This window comes from Haliotis asinina, chromosome 7 (assembly GCF_037392515.1).
Source record: "Haliotis asinina isolate JCU_RB_2024 chromosome 7, JCU_Hal_asi_v2, whole genome shotgun sequence".
NCBI classification, from domain to species: Eukaryota; Metazoa; Mollusca; class Gastropoda; order Lepetellida; family Haliotidae; genus Haliotis; species Haliotis asinina.
In genome coordinates, this window is record NC_090286.1 from 66,750,415 (window position 1) to 66,769,525 (window position 19,111).

The 19,111-nt window shown below is 42.7% G+C and overlaps 1 protein-coding gene across 3 annotated transcripts in view; it reads right to left on the minus strand.

The window, feature by feature from the left end:
- LOC137290448 (phosphatase and actin regulator 1-like) overlaps positions 1-19,111 on the minus strand; it is a 99,743-nt gene that overhangs the window by 23,237 nt on the left and 57,395 nt on the right. For all 3 annotated transcript variants that reach the window (XM_067821388.1, XM_067821387.1, XM_067821389.1), the window contains 4 exons: positions 12,087-12,311; positions 5,192-5,356; positions 4,622-4,928; positions 2,517-2,692 (listed from right to left, as the gene is read on the minus strand). In XM_067821388.1, the coding sequence (XP_067677489.1) occupies positions 2,517-2,692; positions 4,622-4,928; positions 5,192-5,356; positions 12,087-12,311 (873 nt within the window). The remainder of the gene's footprint in view (positions 1-2,516; positions 2,693-4,621; positions 4,929-5,191; positions 5,357-12,086; positions 12,312-19,111) is intronic.

Below are 19,111 nucleotides of genomic sequence, written 5' to 3' on the forward strand. Positions count from 1 at the left end.
AATACAACAGTGGCATGATGTATGAGGAATTCAACAGTGGCACGATGTATGAGGAATACAACAGTGACACGATGTATGAGGAATTCAACAGTGGCACGAAGTATGAGGAATTCAACAGTGGCACGATGTATGAGGAATTCAACAGTGACACAATGTATGAGGAATACGACAATGAGTCGTATGGGGAATACAACAGTGGCACGATGTATGAGGAATACAACAGTGACACGATGTATGAGGAATACAACAGTGGCACGATGTACAAGGGACTCAACAGTGGCACGATGTATGAGGAATACAACAGTGACACGATGTATGAGGAATGCAACAGGGGCACGATGTATGAGGAATACAACAGTGACACGATGTATGAGGAATTCAACAGTGGCATGACGTATGAGGAATCCAACAGTGACACGATGTATGATGAATTCAACAGTGGCACGATGTATGAGGAATACAGCAGTGGCACAATGTATGAGGAATACAACAGTGACACGATGTATGATGAATTCAACAGTGGCACGATGTATGAGGAATACAGCAGTGGCACAATGTATGAGGAATACAACAGTGGCATGATGTATGAGGAATACAACAGTGGCACGATGTATGAGGAATACAACAGTGGCACGATGTATGAGGAGTTCAACAGCAGCACGATGTATGGGGAATTCAACAGTGGCATAATGTATGAGGAATACAACAGGGGCATAATGTATGAGGAATACAGCAGTGGCACAATGTATGAGGAATACAACAGTGGCATGATGTATGAGGAATACAACAGTGGCACGATGTATGAGGAATACAACAGTGGCACGATGTATGAGGAGTTCAACAGGAGCACGATGTATGGGGAATTCAACAGTGGCATAATGTATGAGGAATACAACAGGGGCATAATGTATGAGGAATACAACAGTGGCATAATGTATGAGGAATACAACAGTGGCATGGTGTATGAGGAATTCAATAGTGACACAAATGTATGAGGAATTCAACAGTGGCACGATGTATGAGGAATTCATCAGCGTCATGATGTATGAGGAATTCAACAGTGGCATAATGTATGAGGAATACAACAGTGGCATGATGTATGAGGAATTCAACAGTGGCACGATGTATGAGGAATTCAACAGTGGCATGATGTATGAGGAATTCCACAGCGGCACGATGTATGAGGAATTCACCAGTGGCATAATGTATGAGGAATTCAACAGTGGCACAATGTATGAGGAATACAACACAGGCAGGATGTATGCGGAATACAGCAGTGGCACGATGTATGAGGAATTCAACAGTGGCACGATGTATGAGGAATTCAACAGTGGCATGATGTATGAGGAATTCAACAGCGGCACGATGTATGAGGAATTCAACAGTGGCATAATGTATGAGGAATACAACAGTGGCATGATGTATGAGGAATTCAAGAGTGGCAAGGGTTACTGAGGAATTCAACAGTGGCATAATGTATGAGGAATACAACAGTGGCATGATGTATGAGGAATTCAAGAGTGGCAAGGGTTACTGGGGAATTCAACAGTGGCATAATGTATGAGGAATTCAACAGTGGCACGATGTATGAGGAATACAACAGTGGCATGATGTATGAGGTATACAGCAGTGGCATCGTGTATGAAGAATACAACAGTGGCATGATGTATGAAGAATTCAACAGTGGCATGATGTATGAGGAATACAACAGTGGCATGATGTATGAGGAATTCAACAGCAGCACGATGTATGAGGAATTCAACAGTGGCACAATGTATGAGGAATTCAACAGTGGCATGGTGTTTGAAGAATACAACAGTGACACGATGTATGAGGAATTCAACAGTGGAATGATGTATGCGGAATACTACAGTGGCATCGTGTATGAAGAATACAACAGTGGCATAATGTATGAGGAATACAACAGTGGCATAATGTATGAGGAATGCAACAGTGGCACGACGTATGAGGAATTCAACAGCAGCACGATGTATGAGGAATACAACAGTGGCATAGTGTATGAGGAATACAACAGTGGCATGATGTATAAGGAATACAACAGTGGCATGATGTATGAGGAATACAACAGTGGTATGATGTATGAGGAATAGAACAGTGGCATAATGTATGAGGAATTCAACAGTGGCACGACGTATGAGGAATTCAACAGTGACACAATGTATGAGGAATACAACAGTGGCATGATGTATGAGGAATGCTACAGTGGCACAATGTATGAGGAATACAACAAAGGCATGATGTATGGGGAATACAACAGTGCCATGGTGTATGAGGAACACAAGAGTGGCACTATGTATGAAGAGTACAACAGCGGCATGGCGTATGAGGAATATGCCTGTTTTCACTGGCAGGTATTCCCTGTATGTTGTAGACCTATTTATTCCGCATTTGTTGTGTATCTGTTTTCACAGGCAGGTATTTCACAAATGTTGTAGACCTGTTTAAGCAAGCAGGTGTTCTGCTTGTGTTGTATGCATGTTTTCACAGGCACTTACTGTTACACTCATCATCTTTATAGTGGATTTCCTCATCAGAAGAATCAGAGTCACCGGGGATGTTGTCATAGTCCCCCTGTTGATGCACTGCTGCTGCTGCTGCCAAAGCAACTGCCGCTGCCGATGTTGCCTGATGTGACTGTGTCACCATAGGGATGTTTTCCTTATCACTTTCACTGCAACAAGCCACAAATGGATGTCAGATAGTATTGGATGTCAAAATGTAGCAAACCATATTAAGAATGAACAATGGCACATTTATAACAAATACCTACTTGTAACTAACTGATAGATATACAATATACTCTTTTACCTAAAGGATACAATGGACAAGTTTATAGCGAATTAACTGATACTGTGAACTAACTTTGTGGAGTTGTGGGTCCTCTGTCAGTGACAATTTTTGGCATGAACTATTTATCTTTAACTGCTCATATCTACCCATCAGAACATTAGCTTCCATCTGCCACGGTTTAAATCAATATCAAACTGATGACATGTTCTCACACTTTATTCTCAATCTACACCCGTAATAGTTAAACAGTGCTAAATCTGTCAGCAGTTCTTTCAGAGGAACCCTGGTGTACCATCCAAACAGTTTCAAAACATTGACACCTTCACCAGGATTGTTGCCATTACTGCGTCACAAGAGGTGGTCACGTAACCTGATCCAAGATGTCTGCAATGGGTACAACCAACTAAGGTTGAAATGAACCTGAATTTGTTGAACAGAGATAACACAAGAGTCATCAGAAGATGACATATCCCCCAACGGCCCCCATATTTGAAAGGACAAATCATCTGACTGTTACTTATTGTGTTTTTAGACCAAGTCTGAATTGTTTCCATGGAAATCATCTGTCTCATATATCTGCTAAGATGTCTTGAAAGATATGAAATGGTTTTCGAGTCTGCAACATGTTCATGGAACCGAGAAAATAATAAATCACAAAAACCTGAAAATACCAAAAGGCACCACTTTGGGGTCTGCAACACATATCTACCAAGTTTTACTGACATATTAAGAAGTTTTTGAGTTCTGCTCCAGAAAGGAAACACACCTCTCACTTTTCAGACTAAGCCCAAAACGTTCCCGTGGAAGCCGAGAAAATTACAAGAGTCATCAGAAGATGACATATCCCCCTGACCCCAACATGTTTGAAAGGACAAATCAAGTGACAGTTATTCATTGCTTTTTTAGACTAAGTTTGAATTGTTTCCATGGAAATCTTGAAAAATATAAATGCCATATATCTGTAATCAGTCACAATTTCAAAATCTGTCTCATGTATCTGCCAAGATCTGTTGAAAGATATGAAATGGTTTTCGAGTTGTGCTTTGGGAAAGAAGCCCATCAGTCCATTTTGAGAGTAAGTCCGAAATGCTTCCATGGAAACCGAGAAAATAATAAATCACAAGATCCTGTGCATAGCAAAAGGCACCACTATAGGTTCTGAATGATACATCTACCAAGTTTTGCAGAAAAATATAAAACGGTTTTGGAGTTGTGCTCCAGGAACAAAGCCCATTCCTACATTTTGAGACTAAGTCTGAAACGTTTCCATGGAAACCGAGAACATAATATATCACAAAAACCTGTACATTGCAAAAGGCACCACTTCAGCTTCTGAATGATATATCTATCAAGTTTTGCATAAACATATTGAACAGTTTTTGAGTTCTGGTCCGGAAATGAAGCCTACCACACCATAAGACTAACACCAAAATGTTCCATGGAAAAACGAAAAACTCTGCCAAAACCATAGGCTGAGATTACTATATCTATCAAGTTTGATCTAAAAATATTGAACAGTTTCTGAGTTACGCTCCAGAAACAAAATGATTACGGATGGACGGTGGACGAACGGACGGACAGACGAGGCGTCGACTATATCCCCTCGCAATACATGCTGGGGATAACAAAATGAAAGGGAGATAACTCTGTAACAACTACTTTGTAGATTGGACATTGGGTACAACGCTTCATCACATTAACATCACCCTTTTGTGCTGTGGTGGGGGACAAACACACCATGAAACTGATCTCAAAAAGAAATCTTAAACAATTTTAGAATGTGAATAATGTAATGCTCTCCTCCACTCACTCGGCTGCTATGGTGACATGGGCTTTTGGAGGCCCTGGTTTTCCCAATGGTGTAGGTAGTGGAGATATTTTAGGCTCTCCTGAAATGCCTGCAGCAGAAGTGTTCATTGGCCTGGCTAAACTTGACGTTTTTTGATGTGAGATCGGTTTGGGTGCTGGGATTGGTGGCGCCTGGCCATTTTTTAGTTTGAGAGCACTTTTGCTGGGTCTTAGAGAGAGATCAGGTTCTGAGGCTGGGATGGTTTCATATGCTGGTGGGCCACTGTTTGACTCCTCAGAGCAGTCTTCTATGTCTTCCTCGTCATAATCTGAAACAAGAAATGAATACTGGATACAGACAAACTAGAAAAACTGAACACCTATGGATGGAATTATTTGTGACCCTGCGTGCAGCTTTTACCTGTAGACAGGATTTATCTGTGTGATCCTGTGTGCAGTGTTAACCTATAGACGGAATTATCTATGTGACCCTGTGTGCAGTGTTAACTTATAGACGGAATTTTCTGTGTGACCCTGTGTGCAGCATTTAACGATAGATGGAATTATGTGTGACCCTGTGTGCAGTCCTTACCTAAAGGAGAAGGAATTATTTGTGTCACTCGGTCATTGAAGTGGACCAAAGAATTTTGTGCTTCTGCAGTAGGGGGATAGCTAGGAGGCGGTGGCTGCATCAACTCCATAGGTGGGACCACCGGAGGAGTCACCACGACTGGCCGCACACTAGCAGAGGATGATACTGCAACAAAAAGACACCATCACTTGTAGGAAGACAACCACTGTGTCCACTAGTAACGTATTACTGCCATACCTTGTATTTTGGCTGCAAACCTAATTTTCAGATTATCAAAAGACCTGTACCGGTTGCCCGTGAGCAGTAGGAAGTATATACATACATATCTTTTCAGTAACTTTTCAGCTGAAGCATAAGTGGTGAGATGACCAAGGCACAGAAGCTACCATGAGGACTGGATGACTTACTACGTGCTGTGCTACCATGAGGGCTGGGTGACTTACTACGTGCTGTGGTACCATGAGGGCTGGATGACTTACTACGTGCTGTGCTACCATGAGGGCTGGTTGACTTACTACATGCTGTGGTACCAGGAGCGCTGGATGACTTACTACGTGCTGTGGTACCATGAGGGCTGGATGAATTACTACGTGCTGTATACACATAATCAGTTACTTTAGAACAGAAGCCATACAATAAAGTGAGCAAGTGAGTACGGTTTTATGTCTCTATTAGCAATATTCCAACAATATTACACCTAAGGACACCAAGTGAGTGCCAAGTGGACACTATAACCACTAGGCTACCCACCACCCTGGCAGCCATTGAACAGAAGATGACATATCCCCCAGGCACTCCATGCCCCCAAATCACAAAACCCTATACATAGCAAAAGGCACCACTTTGGGGTCTGTCACACATATCTACCAAGTTTTACGGACAGATATTAAGAAGTTTTTGAGTTCTGCTCCGGAAACGAAACACACCTCACACTTTTGAGACAAAGTCTGAAACGTTTCAAGGAAACTGAGAAAAAAATAAATCACTAGAAACCTTTAAATAGCAAAAGGCAGCACTTTAGGTTCTGATTAATATATCTACCAAGTTTTGAAGAAAAATATTGAATGGTTTTTGAGTTCTGCTCCGGAAATGAAGCCCATCCCTCCAATTTGAGACTAAATCAAAAACGTCTGCATGGAAACCGAGAAAATAATAAATCACAAGAAGAGTCATCAGAAGATGACATATCCTCCAGCCCCCACATATGTAACAGGACAAATCATCTGAAGCTTACTTTTCTAGACTTAGGTAGAATCGTTTCCATGGAAATCATGAAAAGTATACATGCCATATAACTGTAAACAGCAAAAGACACCATCTGTCTCATATATTTACCAAGAACTGTTGAAAGATATCTAATGGTTTTTGAGTTGTGCTCCAGAAACAAAGCCCATCCCTCCCTTTTGAGACTAAGTCAGAAATGTGTCCATGGAACCAAAAAATATTAAATCACAAGAACATGTAAATAGCAAAAGGTACCACTTCAGGATCTGATTGATATATCTACCAAGTTTTGCAGAAAAATACTGAACGTTTTTTTAGTTCTGCTCCGGAAACAAAGCCCATCCCTCCATTTTGAGACTTAGTCCGAAATGTGTCCATGGAACCTGAGACAATAATAAATCACAAAAACCTGTACAGAGCACCACTTTTACCACCACAAATATCTACCAACGCTTGCTGACAGATATTACCGAGTGTTTAAAATGTGCTCTGGAAACGAAACACACCTCTCACTTTTGAGACAAAGTCCGAAACGTTTCCATGGAAACTGAGAAAATGATAAATCACTAAAACCTGGAAATAGCAAAAGGCACCGCATTAGGTTCTGATTGATATATCTACCAAGTTCTGCAGAAAAATATAGAATGTTTTTTGAGTTCTGCTCTGGAAACAAAGTCCACCCCACCATTAGACGAACACCAAAATGTTCCATGGAAAAACAAAAAAAATAAAACTGCCAAAACTCTGTACACAGCATTAATTGAAACCTCACACGTAAACTGATTATCAAATAGAAATGATTTCAATTAAAAACATTTTGAAATACTTTGTGAATAACAAGATAGGCAGGTGCCTGTTTGGTCTTGCTGTATGTGTTGCTATGCAACAAAGTACCTCTTAACAATGTACAACATGGATTTAGGACACTTGTGGTACAACATTGATACAAAGTCTTTGTGAAATGGTTGTAAAGGAGGTTGGAAGAGGGTCATATGGGCTGTGACCTCCTAAATTTAGGAGGCTTTTGTGAAATGCAGCCCATTGAAATCCCTACAGAGACCGATGAAACCTTGCCATGCTTCTTCTGCTCAAACTGGACTCTATTAAGGGATATCTTAAAGGAAATCTGCTCAAAATCCTTCTGATCAAGTGGTTCGTGAAGTAGACACAGGAGATGAAATACCCCTAGCCTAGCAATAACTCTCCAAACATTTCCACTAATCGTCACATAGTGAATGAGTGGAAGACTGATGAAATTGCCATAACCACTCTCTGAGAGTATGCCTTAGCAATCAAAGACTTCTACAGATGTCCCAGATACGTACGGAGACATAGTTTGCAGAGCTGGTGTTGATGTTTCGAGTGAGGTTGTAGAAGTAGGTCGTTCCCTACAGGAAGAGCAGCTGGGTTTTGGTCCGCAAGCTGTGCGAGGTCCATGAATCAACTTCTGGCTGGGCAATAGGGTGTGACCAAAAGCAGTTGAATCTGCCTGGTCTCTCGAAGTTCTTGAACCACTTTGGGTAGCAGCGCTGGAGAGGGAAAGGTGTAAGCTTTGAGCCCATCCAATGAAATTGCCAGAGCATCTAGATGTCAAGCCATATGGTCCGGAATTGACGATGCAAACTTTGGAAGCTGACAGCTGAACCATTCAGCATAAAACAATTTAAAGTCAGTGGTGAGGGTGCCAGTGTGAATGCTGATGATGTAGCAACATTTAAGTTAACTGTGTTGCTGTGCTGTAGTTCCACTGGTGAAAAACTCAAACCAGTGGTAATCCGAGAGACCCGGACACCTAGATGCTTCAAGAACGTCAGTTTGACGGATTGCCTGTTATATGGCGAGCCAATCACAAAGCTTGGATGACGTCTACCCTCTATTGTGATTGGTTGCAGCAGCTTAATCAGCAAATGCGAAGACAAAGAAACCTTTTACTATTCATGGATAACGCCCCTTCCCACAACCATGGCCTTAGCCTGAGTAACGTGAAACTTTGCTCCTTTCCTGCAAACACGACATCAGTTCTTCAACCTCTAGATCAAGGCATAATCCGTGCATTTAAGGCGTTTGTTATTGTCGACACCTTTTGAGATCACTTGTCTCTAGACACATGTACCAGCACTGATGACCTTTGCAAAGCAATCACAGTGTCAGATGCTATGGACTGGACCAGAAGAGCATGGAATGAGACAACATCCTTGACTATTCGCAAGTGTTTTGCTTCATGTGGATTTGGTGTGTGTGTGCACTGTTTGCAGTGATGACTAAGAAAACGACAACATTCCCCTAGCTTCATTAGTGGCCACGATAAACAAGGAAGCTGCAAGCGGTACAAGCAATAAATATGTCAGGTGTGATGACGATTTGCCTACTGAAAACCCTAATTTGAGTGAATTTGAAACAGATTTGATGACTCAAGAAAAACAGACAGAGAGCAAGTGTCATGATGATGAAGAAGAGAATGAAGTCAAAGACGAAGACAAAAATGTGTTTCGTAAACTGACTGTAAGCAATGTTCAGAGAATGTGCTCTCAGATAAACACTTCAAATCCTGCCAGGAAGTACGACTTCTACATCATGTGCAGAAGGGCAGCTGAGGACACTGCACTCGAGGTATCGGCACAGAATTCTGTTGTGGTGGATGTTGTCTAGCCTGGGTAAAGGTTTCCCAGCAATCTTACAGCTGATGTTCAGGATCTTGTTCAATTTGTTCCTGTTTTCCAGATAGAGAACTGTACCAGACCTGTATGGAGAATGTCAGGACACTTTGTACGAAACACCTGCAGTGTGAAAGCATTATTCCTGTCTCCACTTGGAAATACCTGAGTCTCTGCTAGCAGTTGTACTGTTAAAAAATGCTTGGGAAGCATTGTAAGTGTGAAGTGTGGGAGCCTCCTAAACTTGCATGGGGTGTCATTATGAATCTTGACGTTTTTCAGGCAGGTTGATAAATCACTGTAGACAATTTTTTCTGATAATTTTCTTGCATCTATGGATGGTCAGGGTTTTCAGTGTCAATCACACAATACTGACTGAAAATTGTAAACCTGAAATTTTCATGTCATACTCCAGTCACCTAATATGGGGGATAACAGAATGAACAGCTTTGCTTTGAATGAAATCCATGTGGTTATGCATTCTCAAAACATCCATTAATATTGTATCAGCATAGATTCAATCCCATACATCTCCCAATTTCAACAATCATACATTAAAAGTACAGTTCCCCTATTTTTTTTGAAGAGCATATTATACAAAGCATTGGTGTTGGTGTTCCGGTTGAGTTTACTATCTAGGACAGTGCCTAGATACATTTACGAGGGGATGTCAATAAGTTTTGAGCCTTGAGCATTTTTCACAACCCAGGTGACCCGTGAAGGTCCCGGGGTAGAATAGGCCTTCAGCAACACATGCTTGCCATAAAAGGCGACTATGCTTGTCGTAAGAGGCGACTAACGGGATCGGGTGGTCAGGCTTGCTGACTTGGTTGACACATGTCATCGGTTCCCAATTGTGCGGATCGATGCTCATGTTGTTGATCACTGGATTGTCTGGTCCAGACTTGATTATTTTACAGACCGCCGCCATATAGCTGGAATATTGCTGAGTGTGGCGTAAAACTAAACTCACTCACTCACTCACTCATAACCCAGGTCGCACAGCCTATGGTACGACATTGAACCTTGTGTTGTAGCTGATGTGATATTAAGTTTTGGTATCCTTCTCTCAGAAGTTATTGAACAGCTCACATTAACAGAAAGAAACCCCCCTCACGGCAGTGAAAATGACTAAAATTGAGTAAAGAGCAGTAATTAAGTTTTTAGTTGCTGAAGGAAACTCGGCGAAGAACACTGAAGAAAAGCTTTCAGCAGTTTATGGGAAGTCTTCCCCTTCATCTGCTACCATGAAACGATGGGTCAATGAATTTAAGCATGGTAGAGAGAGTCTTGAAGATGACCCCCGTCCAGGTCGCCCAACAACAAGCACTAGTCACGAAAACATTGACAGAGTGCATAGACTTGTGCTGGAAAATCGTTGAATCACATGAGTTAGAGGAGACCACAGGCATTTCACACGGATCCATCGAGACAATTCTTCATGAACATCTCGTCATGTCTAAGGTGTGCGCAAGATGGGTGCCAAGAATGCTTACAGATGAAATGAAGCAAACAAGGGTCACCATAAGCAACTCCATGCTAGCCAGATACAACAAGAATCCAGAAGATTTTCACTTTAGGCTAGTAACCTGTGATGAAACCTGGATCCACAACTATGATCCTGAGAGCAAACAAGAATCCATGGAATGGAAACATGTCACTTCTCCCAGGACCAAAAAGTTCAAAGCCTCCAGATCAGTGCAGAAGGTAATGGCGACAGTCTTCTGGGATAGCAAAGGCGTCATCCACATAGATTACTTACCAAAAGGAAGAACAATGAATGGGGATTGTTATGCTAACTTGTTGAGGCAAGTGCGACAGTCGATCAAGGAGAAGTGCCAGGGCAAGATCAGACGTGGTATTCTTCTACATCAAGACAATGCTCCAGTACACACCTCTTGCGTTGCAGTCGCTGCTGTCCAGGAATGCGGGTACGAAATCTTGCCACATCCCCCCTACTCTCCAGACCTGGCACCAAGTGATTACCATCTGTTCCCAAATCTCAAGAAACACTTGCGTGGTCGTAGATTTCAGGATGATGATGAGCTTATTACTGCTACTGAGGCTTGGTTTGAGGACCAAAATGGCGCCTTCTACAGAGATGGCATCAGCGCCTGGCAGAAAAGATGGAACAAGTGTCTTGACTCACAAGGGGACTATGTTGAAAAATAAATGTGGTTCATACCAATATTTTGTGTTTTTCTATGCAAGGCTCAAAACTTATTGACATCCCCTCGTACTCTGTGACGCTCTCAACTACTGTACTATTTCTTGTCATGGGATGTAATGCCTCTTTCTTCATGCGAAAGTCTACTGCCGTCTCTGGCTTGGGATACATTCAACTGCAGGTAGTGCCTCTCACACCAGTCTGTGAAGTTTGATATTTCTGTTTGGTACTGGTCCTCAGTATCAGTGATGTGTGCAACAGGAGAGAAGTCATCAGCAAATTTGTTCGCCGTTCCCATCGTTCATGTAGGTGGTGAATATCACTGGGGCCATCACACAACCCTGCGGGGAGGCAGTATCAGTGGTTTGGATGGATGAGTGTGAGTGGATGTTATTCACTCATACAAACTGCTGGCGTTCTGTCAGGAAGTCCGACATCCACAAGATGAGTTTGGAGTAGACATATATATCAATAAGTTTCTGGATTGAAGGCAGATGAGAAATCTGCAAATAGCACTCTAACATACGAGTTTGATTGTTCCAGATGAATGTATACCTTGTCTAGCCCCGTAACTATAGCGTCCTCTACACCCCGATTTGCACGGTAGGCTAATTGTAAGGGGTTTGCTGTCTCTTTGATGGGCTTCGGATGGAAGGGGAGGAGTAATCGCTCAAAGCCTTTCATGACTACGCTGGTCAAGGCAACAGATCTGTAGTTATACTGCATATACATAGTCATTATGCATGCACTTTGTGAAATTCATCAGCATGTTTTTACTGCAAACAGACTATACAATGAGATGATGTTTCTCACTTGCAGTTAAAGTACATAGGACACCTTATTTTCTCACCTGTGGGATTAATACTTGTGGATGTTATTTCTGCCTGGGTGGTGATGGTGGTGGATGCTGATGATTCTGCTGGCTGAGCTGATGTGACAACCTCTGCACTTAGTCTACTTATTGTGGTTGTCGTTGTAACAGCAGGAGGTAAGTCGTCACTGATATTGTTCAGTCTTGTCTTCTCTGCAGTTTTGTCTTCAACCGTTTCCTCTTCAGCAGATTCTTTCACAGACTCTGAAAAATCATTGAGATAACCTAGTGATCTCTTGGTAGTGTCTGATGTTTGGGATAGTTGAAATGGCAGAGTAGCTATGACTGTCTGGTGTTAGGGAACAGTAGCATATTTGGGACAGACAACTCTCAGCAGGTAATTGGAATTGTTGGGTTGTGGAGTGAGAGTGATGATACTGTCAACACTTACTACAGCCGTAATATTGTAACAATAATTCACTACACCACTGATACTGTAACCATTATTCACTACAGTCATGGCACTGTAAACATCATTCACTACAACCCTGATATTGTAACCATTATTCACTACAGCCTTGACACTGTAAACATTATTCACTACAACCCTGATATTGTAACCATTATTCACTACAGCCTTGACACTGTAAACATTATTCACTACAACCCTGATATTGTAACCATTATTCACTACACCACCGATACAGTAAACATTGTGTACTACAGCCCTGTTAATCTAAACATCATTCACTACAGCCCTGATAATCTCAGTAAAACATCATTCACTACAGCCCTGATAATCTAAACATCATTCACTACAGCCCTGATAATGTAAACATGATTCACTACAGCCCTGACACTGTAAACATCATTCACTACAGCCCTGACACTGTAAACATCATTCACTACAGCCCTGATAATCTAAACATCATTCACTACAGCCCTGATAATCTAAACATCATTCACTACAGCCCTGATACTGTAACCATCATTCACTACAGCCCTGACACTGTAAATATCATTCACTACAACCCTGATACTGTAAACATCATTCACTACACCACTGTTACTGTAACCTTCCCCTCTTGTAAGTATCCTCCATCCCCCTGTATGTATCCTCCACTCCCCCCATGCAAGTATCCTCCATTCCCCTGTAAGTATCCTCCATCCCCCCATGCAAGTATCCTCCATCCCCCCATGCAAGTATCCTCCATCCCCCTGTATGTATCCTCCATCCCCCCATGCAAGTATCCTCCATCCCCCCATGCAAGTATCCTCCATCCCCCTGTATGTATCTTCCATCCCCCATGCAAGTATCCTCCATCCCCCCATAAGTATCCTCCAACCATCCATGTAAGTATCGTCCTTCCCCTCTTGTAAGTATCCTCCTTCCCTCCTTGTAAGTATGCTCCATCTCCACAGGTTGACATCGTGAAAGTCAAATCTGATATCCAATATTCAATATTCATTCATCCCAGAGAAAAGTCAAAGTATCCCCAAAAACATACATTATCCATTTGACAGCTGTCTACGCCTTATGTTTCGTGACAGCGCAAGGACTCAACATGTTTAGAAATGCGACTCAACATACCTGTAAATGGTAGGATGCAAGCCCACAAGAGTTGTGTACACTGCCTGGAATCTGAGGCTGTGAGGGAAGCCTCCAGTAAACATGTGTAACGCTATATATAGCCCACACTGCAGGGCATAGACAGCAGAATTACTTCCCACGCTAGAAACCAGAATTCTCCAGCTCCAAATCCTCACATCTCCTCACATCATGAAAAAATTATATCACACTTCATGTCTGCCTGTTTGACCTCTTAACTATTTTTCTTACTCCATAACCCCTCTCATCCTTATTTCATTACAAATCACTGTCTCACACTATATTACCCCTCTGTCTCACTCCATAACCCCTCCCACTCCATAACCCCTCTGTTTCACTCCATGACCCCTCTGTCTCACTCCACAACCCTTCTCACTCCATAACCCCTCTCTGTCCATAACCCCTCTGTCTCACTCCATAACTCCTCTCATTCCATAACCCCTCTCTGTCCATAACCCCTCTGTCTCACTCCACAACCCTTCTCACTCCATAACCCCTCTCACTCCATAACCCCCCTGCCTCAGTCCATAACCCCTCTGTCTCACTCCATAACCCCACTGTCTCACTCCATAACCCTTCTCACTCCATAACCCCTCTCTGTCCATAACCCCTCTGTCTCACTCCATAACTCCTCTCATTCCATAACCCCTCTCACTCCATAACCCCTCTGTCTCACTCCATAACCCCACTGTCTCACTCCATAATGCCCCTGTCTCACTCCATAACCCCTCTGTCTCACGCTATATTACCCCCCTGTCTCACTCGATAACCCTTCTCACTCCATAACCCCTCTCTGTCCATAACCCCTCTGTCTCACTCCATAACTCCTCTCATTCCATAACCCCTCTCTGTCCATAACCCCTCTGTCTCACTCCACAACCCTTCTCACTCCATAACCCCTCTCACTCCATAACCCCTCTGTCTCACTCCATAACCCCCTGCCTCAGTCCATAACCCCTCTGTCTCACTCCATAACCCTTCTCACTCCATAACCCCTCTCTGTCCATAACCCCTCTGTCTCACTCCATAACTCCTCTCATTCCATAACCCCTCTCACTCCATAACCCCTCTGTCTCACTCCATAACTCCTCTCATTCCATAACCCCTCTCACTCCATAACCCCTCTGTCTCACTCCATAACTCCTCTCATTCCATAACCCCTCTCACTCCATAACCCCTCTGTCTCACTCCATAACCCCACTGTCTCACTCCATAATCCCCCTGTCTCACTCCATAACCCCTCTGTCTCACTCCATAACCCCCTGCCTCAGTCCATAAGCCCTCTGTTTCACTCCATAACCCCACTGTCTCACTCCATAACCCTTCTCACTCCATAACCCCTCTCTGTCCATAACCCCTCTGTCTCACTCCATAACTCCTCTCATTCCATAACCCCTCTCACTCCATAACCCCTCTGTCTCACTCCATAACCCCACTGTCTCACTCCATAATCCCCCTGTCTCACTCCATAACCCCCTGCCTCAGTCCATAACCCTTCTCACTCCATAACCCCTCTCTGTCCATAACCCCTCTGTCTCACTCCATAACTCCTCTCACTCCATAACCCCTCTGTCTCACTCCATAACCCCACTGTCTCACTCCATAATCCCCCTGTTTCACTCCATAACCCCTCTGTCTCACGCTATATTACCCCTCTGTCTCACTCCATAACCCCTCTCTGTCCATAACCCCTCTGTCTCACTCCATAACTCCTCTCATTCCATAACCCCTCTGTCTCACTCCATAACCCCTCTGTCTCACTCCATAACCCCCTGCCTCAGTCCATAAACCCTCTGTTTCACTCCATAACCCCACTGTCTCACTCCATAACCCTTCTCACTCCATAACCCCTCTCTGTCCATAACCCCTCTGTCTCACTCCATAACTCCTCTCATTCCATAACCCCTCTGTCTCACTCCATAATCCCCCTGTCTCACTCCATAACCCCTCTGTCTCACGCTATATTACCCCTCTGTCTCACTCCATAACCCCTCTCTGTCCATAACCCCTCTGTCTCACTCCATAACTCCTCTCATTCCATAACCCCTCTGTCTCACTCCATAACCCCCTGACCTCAGTCCATAACCCCCTGACCTCAGTCCATAAACCCTCTGTTTCACTCCATAACCCCTCTGTCTCACTCCATAACTCCTCTCATTCCATAACCCCTCTCACTCCATAACCCCTCTGTCACACTCCATAACCCCTCTGTCTCACTCCATAACCCCTCTGTCTCACTCCATAACCCCTCTGTCTCATTCCATAACCCCTGTCTCACTCCATAAGGCCCTGTCTCACTCCATAACCCCTCTCTGTCCATAACCCCCCTGTCTCACTCCATAACCCCTCTGTCTCACTCCATAACCCCTGTCTCACTCCATAAGGCCCTGTCTCACTCCATAAACCCTCTTTTTAACTCCATAAACCCTCTGTTTCACTCCATAACCCCTCTGTCTCACTCCATAACCCCTCTGTCTCAGTCCTTTACCCGTCTCACTCCATAACCCCTCTGTCTCAGTCCATAAGCCCTCTGTCTCACTCCATAACCCTTCTATCTCACTCTGTGCATCCCTCTTTAAGCCCCTCTCTGTCTCACTCCAATACTTTTTCTCTGCCTCCCTCTTTAAGTCTCTCTCCGTCTCACTCCAATACTTCTCTGTGCCTCCCTCTGTAAGCCCCCGTCTCACTCCAATACTTTTCTGTGCCTCCCTCTATAAGCCCCTCACTCTCACTCCATTACTTCTCTGTGCTTCCCTCTTTAAGCCCGCCTCTCTCTCACTCCAATACTTCTCTGTGCCTCCCTCTTTAAGCCTCTCTCTGTCTCACTCCAATACTTCTCTGTCCCTCCCTCCTTAGGCCCCTCTCTGTCTCACTCCATTACTTCTCTGAGCCTCCCTCTTAAAGCTCCTGGGATGGGGTGAGTATACATTATTCCCTCATACCTCACATTCAGGTGAGATCAAGAATTTCTACCAAATTCTCTACCCTATACAATCCCTGCACCTTCCTTTCACTAACTGGGTAGATGATACACCTTGATACACTCCATGATGCAGTGTATTGTATTTAATTACAAGAACAGACCTTTAAGAATGAAAGTATTATTAATGTAACAAGTGATACAACACATGTGATACTAGAAACAGTCTGGAGACCGTTAGATGATGCTACACAGGTAGATAGCTGCAGAATGTCAAACAGGCACTCTTGTACACATGTGCAGTGAATAACGAAATCAACTTGTGAGACAGAAGACAGTTGGTTATTTTGTACTTGTTTGTTGGGTTTGTGACAAGACAACAAACAAAGCTCTTCTTTGAATGACCAGGTAACAAACATAAACAGTTAACATAGCAATTCATTCAGGTAATAATCACAGTATGAATAAGCTGTTGTACAGAGATTCCTGGAAGCCTACCTGCCATCTCCTACCTTAAACATTTCCATGACAGTGTGAGACAGTGTATCCATGGTAACAGAAGTTCATATACAGGCCAAATATGTGCCAGCATAGCATGGCACAATGCCAGACACTCTGGCACAGCTTGCCCTCATTGAAAGTCTCTGCGTATCATATCGTATCAAAATTGGCTGGGATGCTGGGAAAAGCAGCAGCCAAACATATAGTTACAGAACACTTTAAAGAGACATAAAAATAGAAACAAATGCAACTAAACAAATGAAATCTACTTAAACTTTAATATGTCTGATATTTAAAGGATGCCTTGAAGCACATCATGTATTTGCACAAGAATAAAGCCTCCCTATCTGTAGGTAGTTCTGTACACCTCCCTACGTGTAGGTAGGTCTGTTACACCTCCCCACCTGTAGGTAGTTCTGGACACCTTCTTACCTGTAGGTAGGTCTGTACACCTCCCTACCCGTAGGTAGTTCTGTAACCTCCCTACCTGTAGGTAGTTCTGTACATCTCCCTATATTCTTAGAAAATGATAAATAAAAAAATCTGGAATTAGCAAAAGACACCACTCTGGGGTCTGCCACAATTATCTACCAAGTTTTACTGACAGATATTTAGAAGTTTTAGAGCTCTGGTCTGGAAACGAAACACACCTGATATATCTACCAAGTATTGCAGAAAAATATTGAATGGTTTTTCAGTTCTGCTACGGAAACAAAGCTCATCCCTCCATTTTGAGAGTCTGAAACGTTTCCATGGAAACCGAGAAAACCATAAATCACAAAAACCTGTAAATAGCAAAAGGCACCACTTTGGGGTCTGCCACAAATACCTACCAAGTTTTGCAGAAAAATATAGAACGGTTTTTGAGTTCTGGTCCGGAAACAAAGCCCATCCCACCATAAGACTGACACCAAAATGTTCCATGGAAAAACAAAAGAAATATAAATTCCCAAAAATTGTAAATAGCAAAAGGCACAACCATGGGCTGAGATTATTACATCTATCAAGTTTGGTTTAAAAATATTGAATGGTTTCTGAGTTATGCTCCGGAAAGAAAATGATAACGGACAGACGGTGGATGGACAGAGAAGGCATCGACTCTATTCCCCTGCATTACATGCCAGGGGGATAAAGAAAACATTATAATTAGGAAATTTGGAGTTATGTTATCTGAGTAGCATAAGGTGTGAAAGTTCATGGGGCTTGGAGGGTCAGTCTGAAAGATTCAGTTTGTTCAACTTAGCTTACACACACAACAAAATACATTCAAATCATTCGAATGATCCCAAAAAGGGAGGCAATTGCACGTTTATAGACATTCTATTTTCTATCTCTCTAATTTGTATTCAGGGTTAGAATAACTACTCTTTGTAAACCAAAAGTGAATGTGCCACAACATTTTGCCATTTATTTAACGTGGAAACAGGTTCAGTTTCTTTCATATTATGATAGTGCTGATTATTTTAAGTATTCTGATATTTCAGAATATTATAATTGTTTATTACAAGTGATTTAGGGTTAGGGTTAGGGTTAGGGTTAGGGCAGTTTTGTGTTTTAACTTCTAATGCATGTTTTGTCACTGATACACACTCTTCACATTGAAAAGTAATTTAAATTCATAAGTGTAAAGACATTTCTTAAAAAGATTCATCAGAAGATGACATATCCCCCCAGCCCCAACATATTGTGAAAGGACAAATCATCAGACAGTTACTTATTGTGTTTTTAGACCAAGTATGAATTGTTTCCATGGAATTCATGAAAAACATAAATGCCATATATCTGTAATCAGAAAAAAAGTCACCATTTCAAGATCTGTCTCGTATATCTGCCAAAATCTGTTGAAAGATATGAAACGGTTTTCGAGTTAGGCTCTGGAAACGAAGTCAGCAACGTGTTCATGGAACTGAGAAAATAATACATCATAAAATCCTGTAAATAGCAAAAGGCACCACTTTGGGGTCTGCCACACATATCTACCAAGTAACACTGACATATATTAAGAAGTTTTTGAGTTCTGCTCCGGAACACACC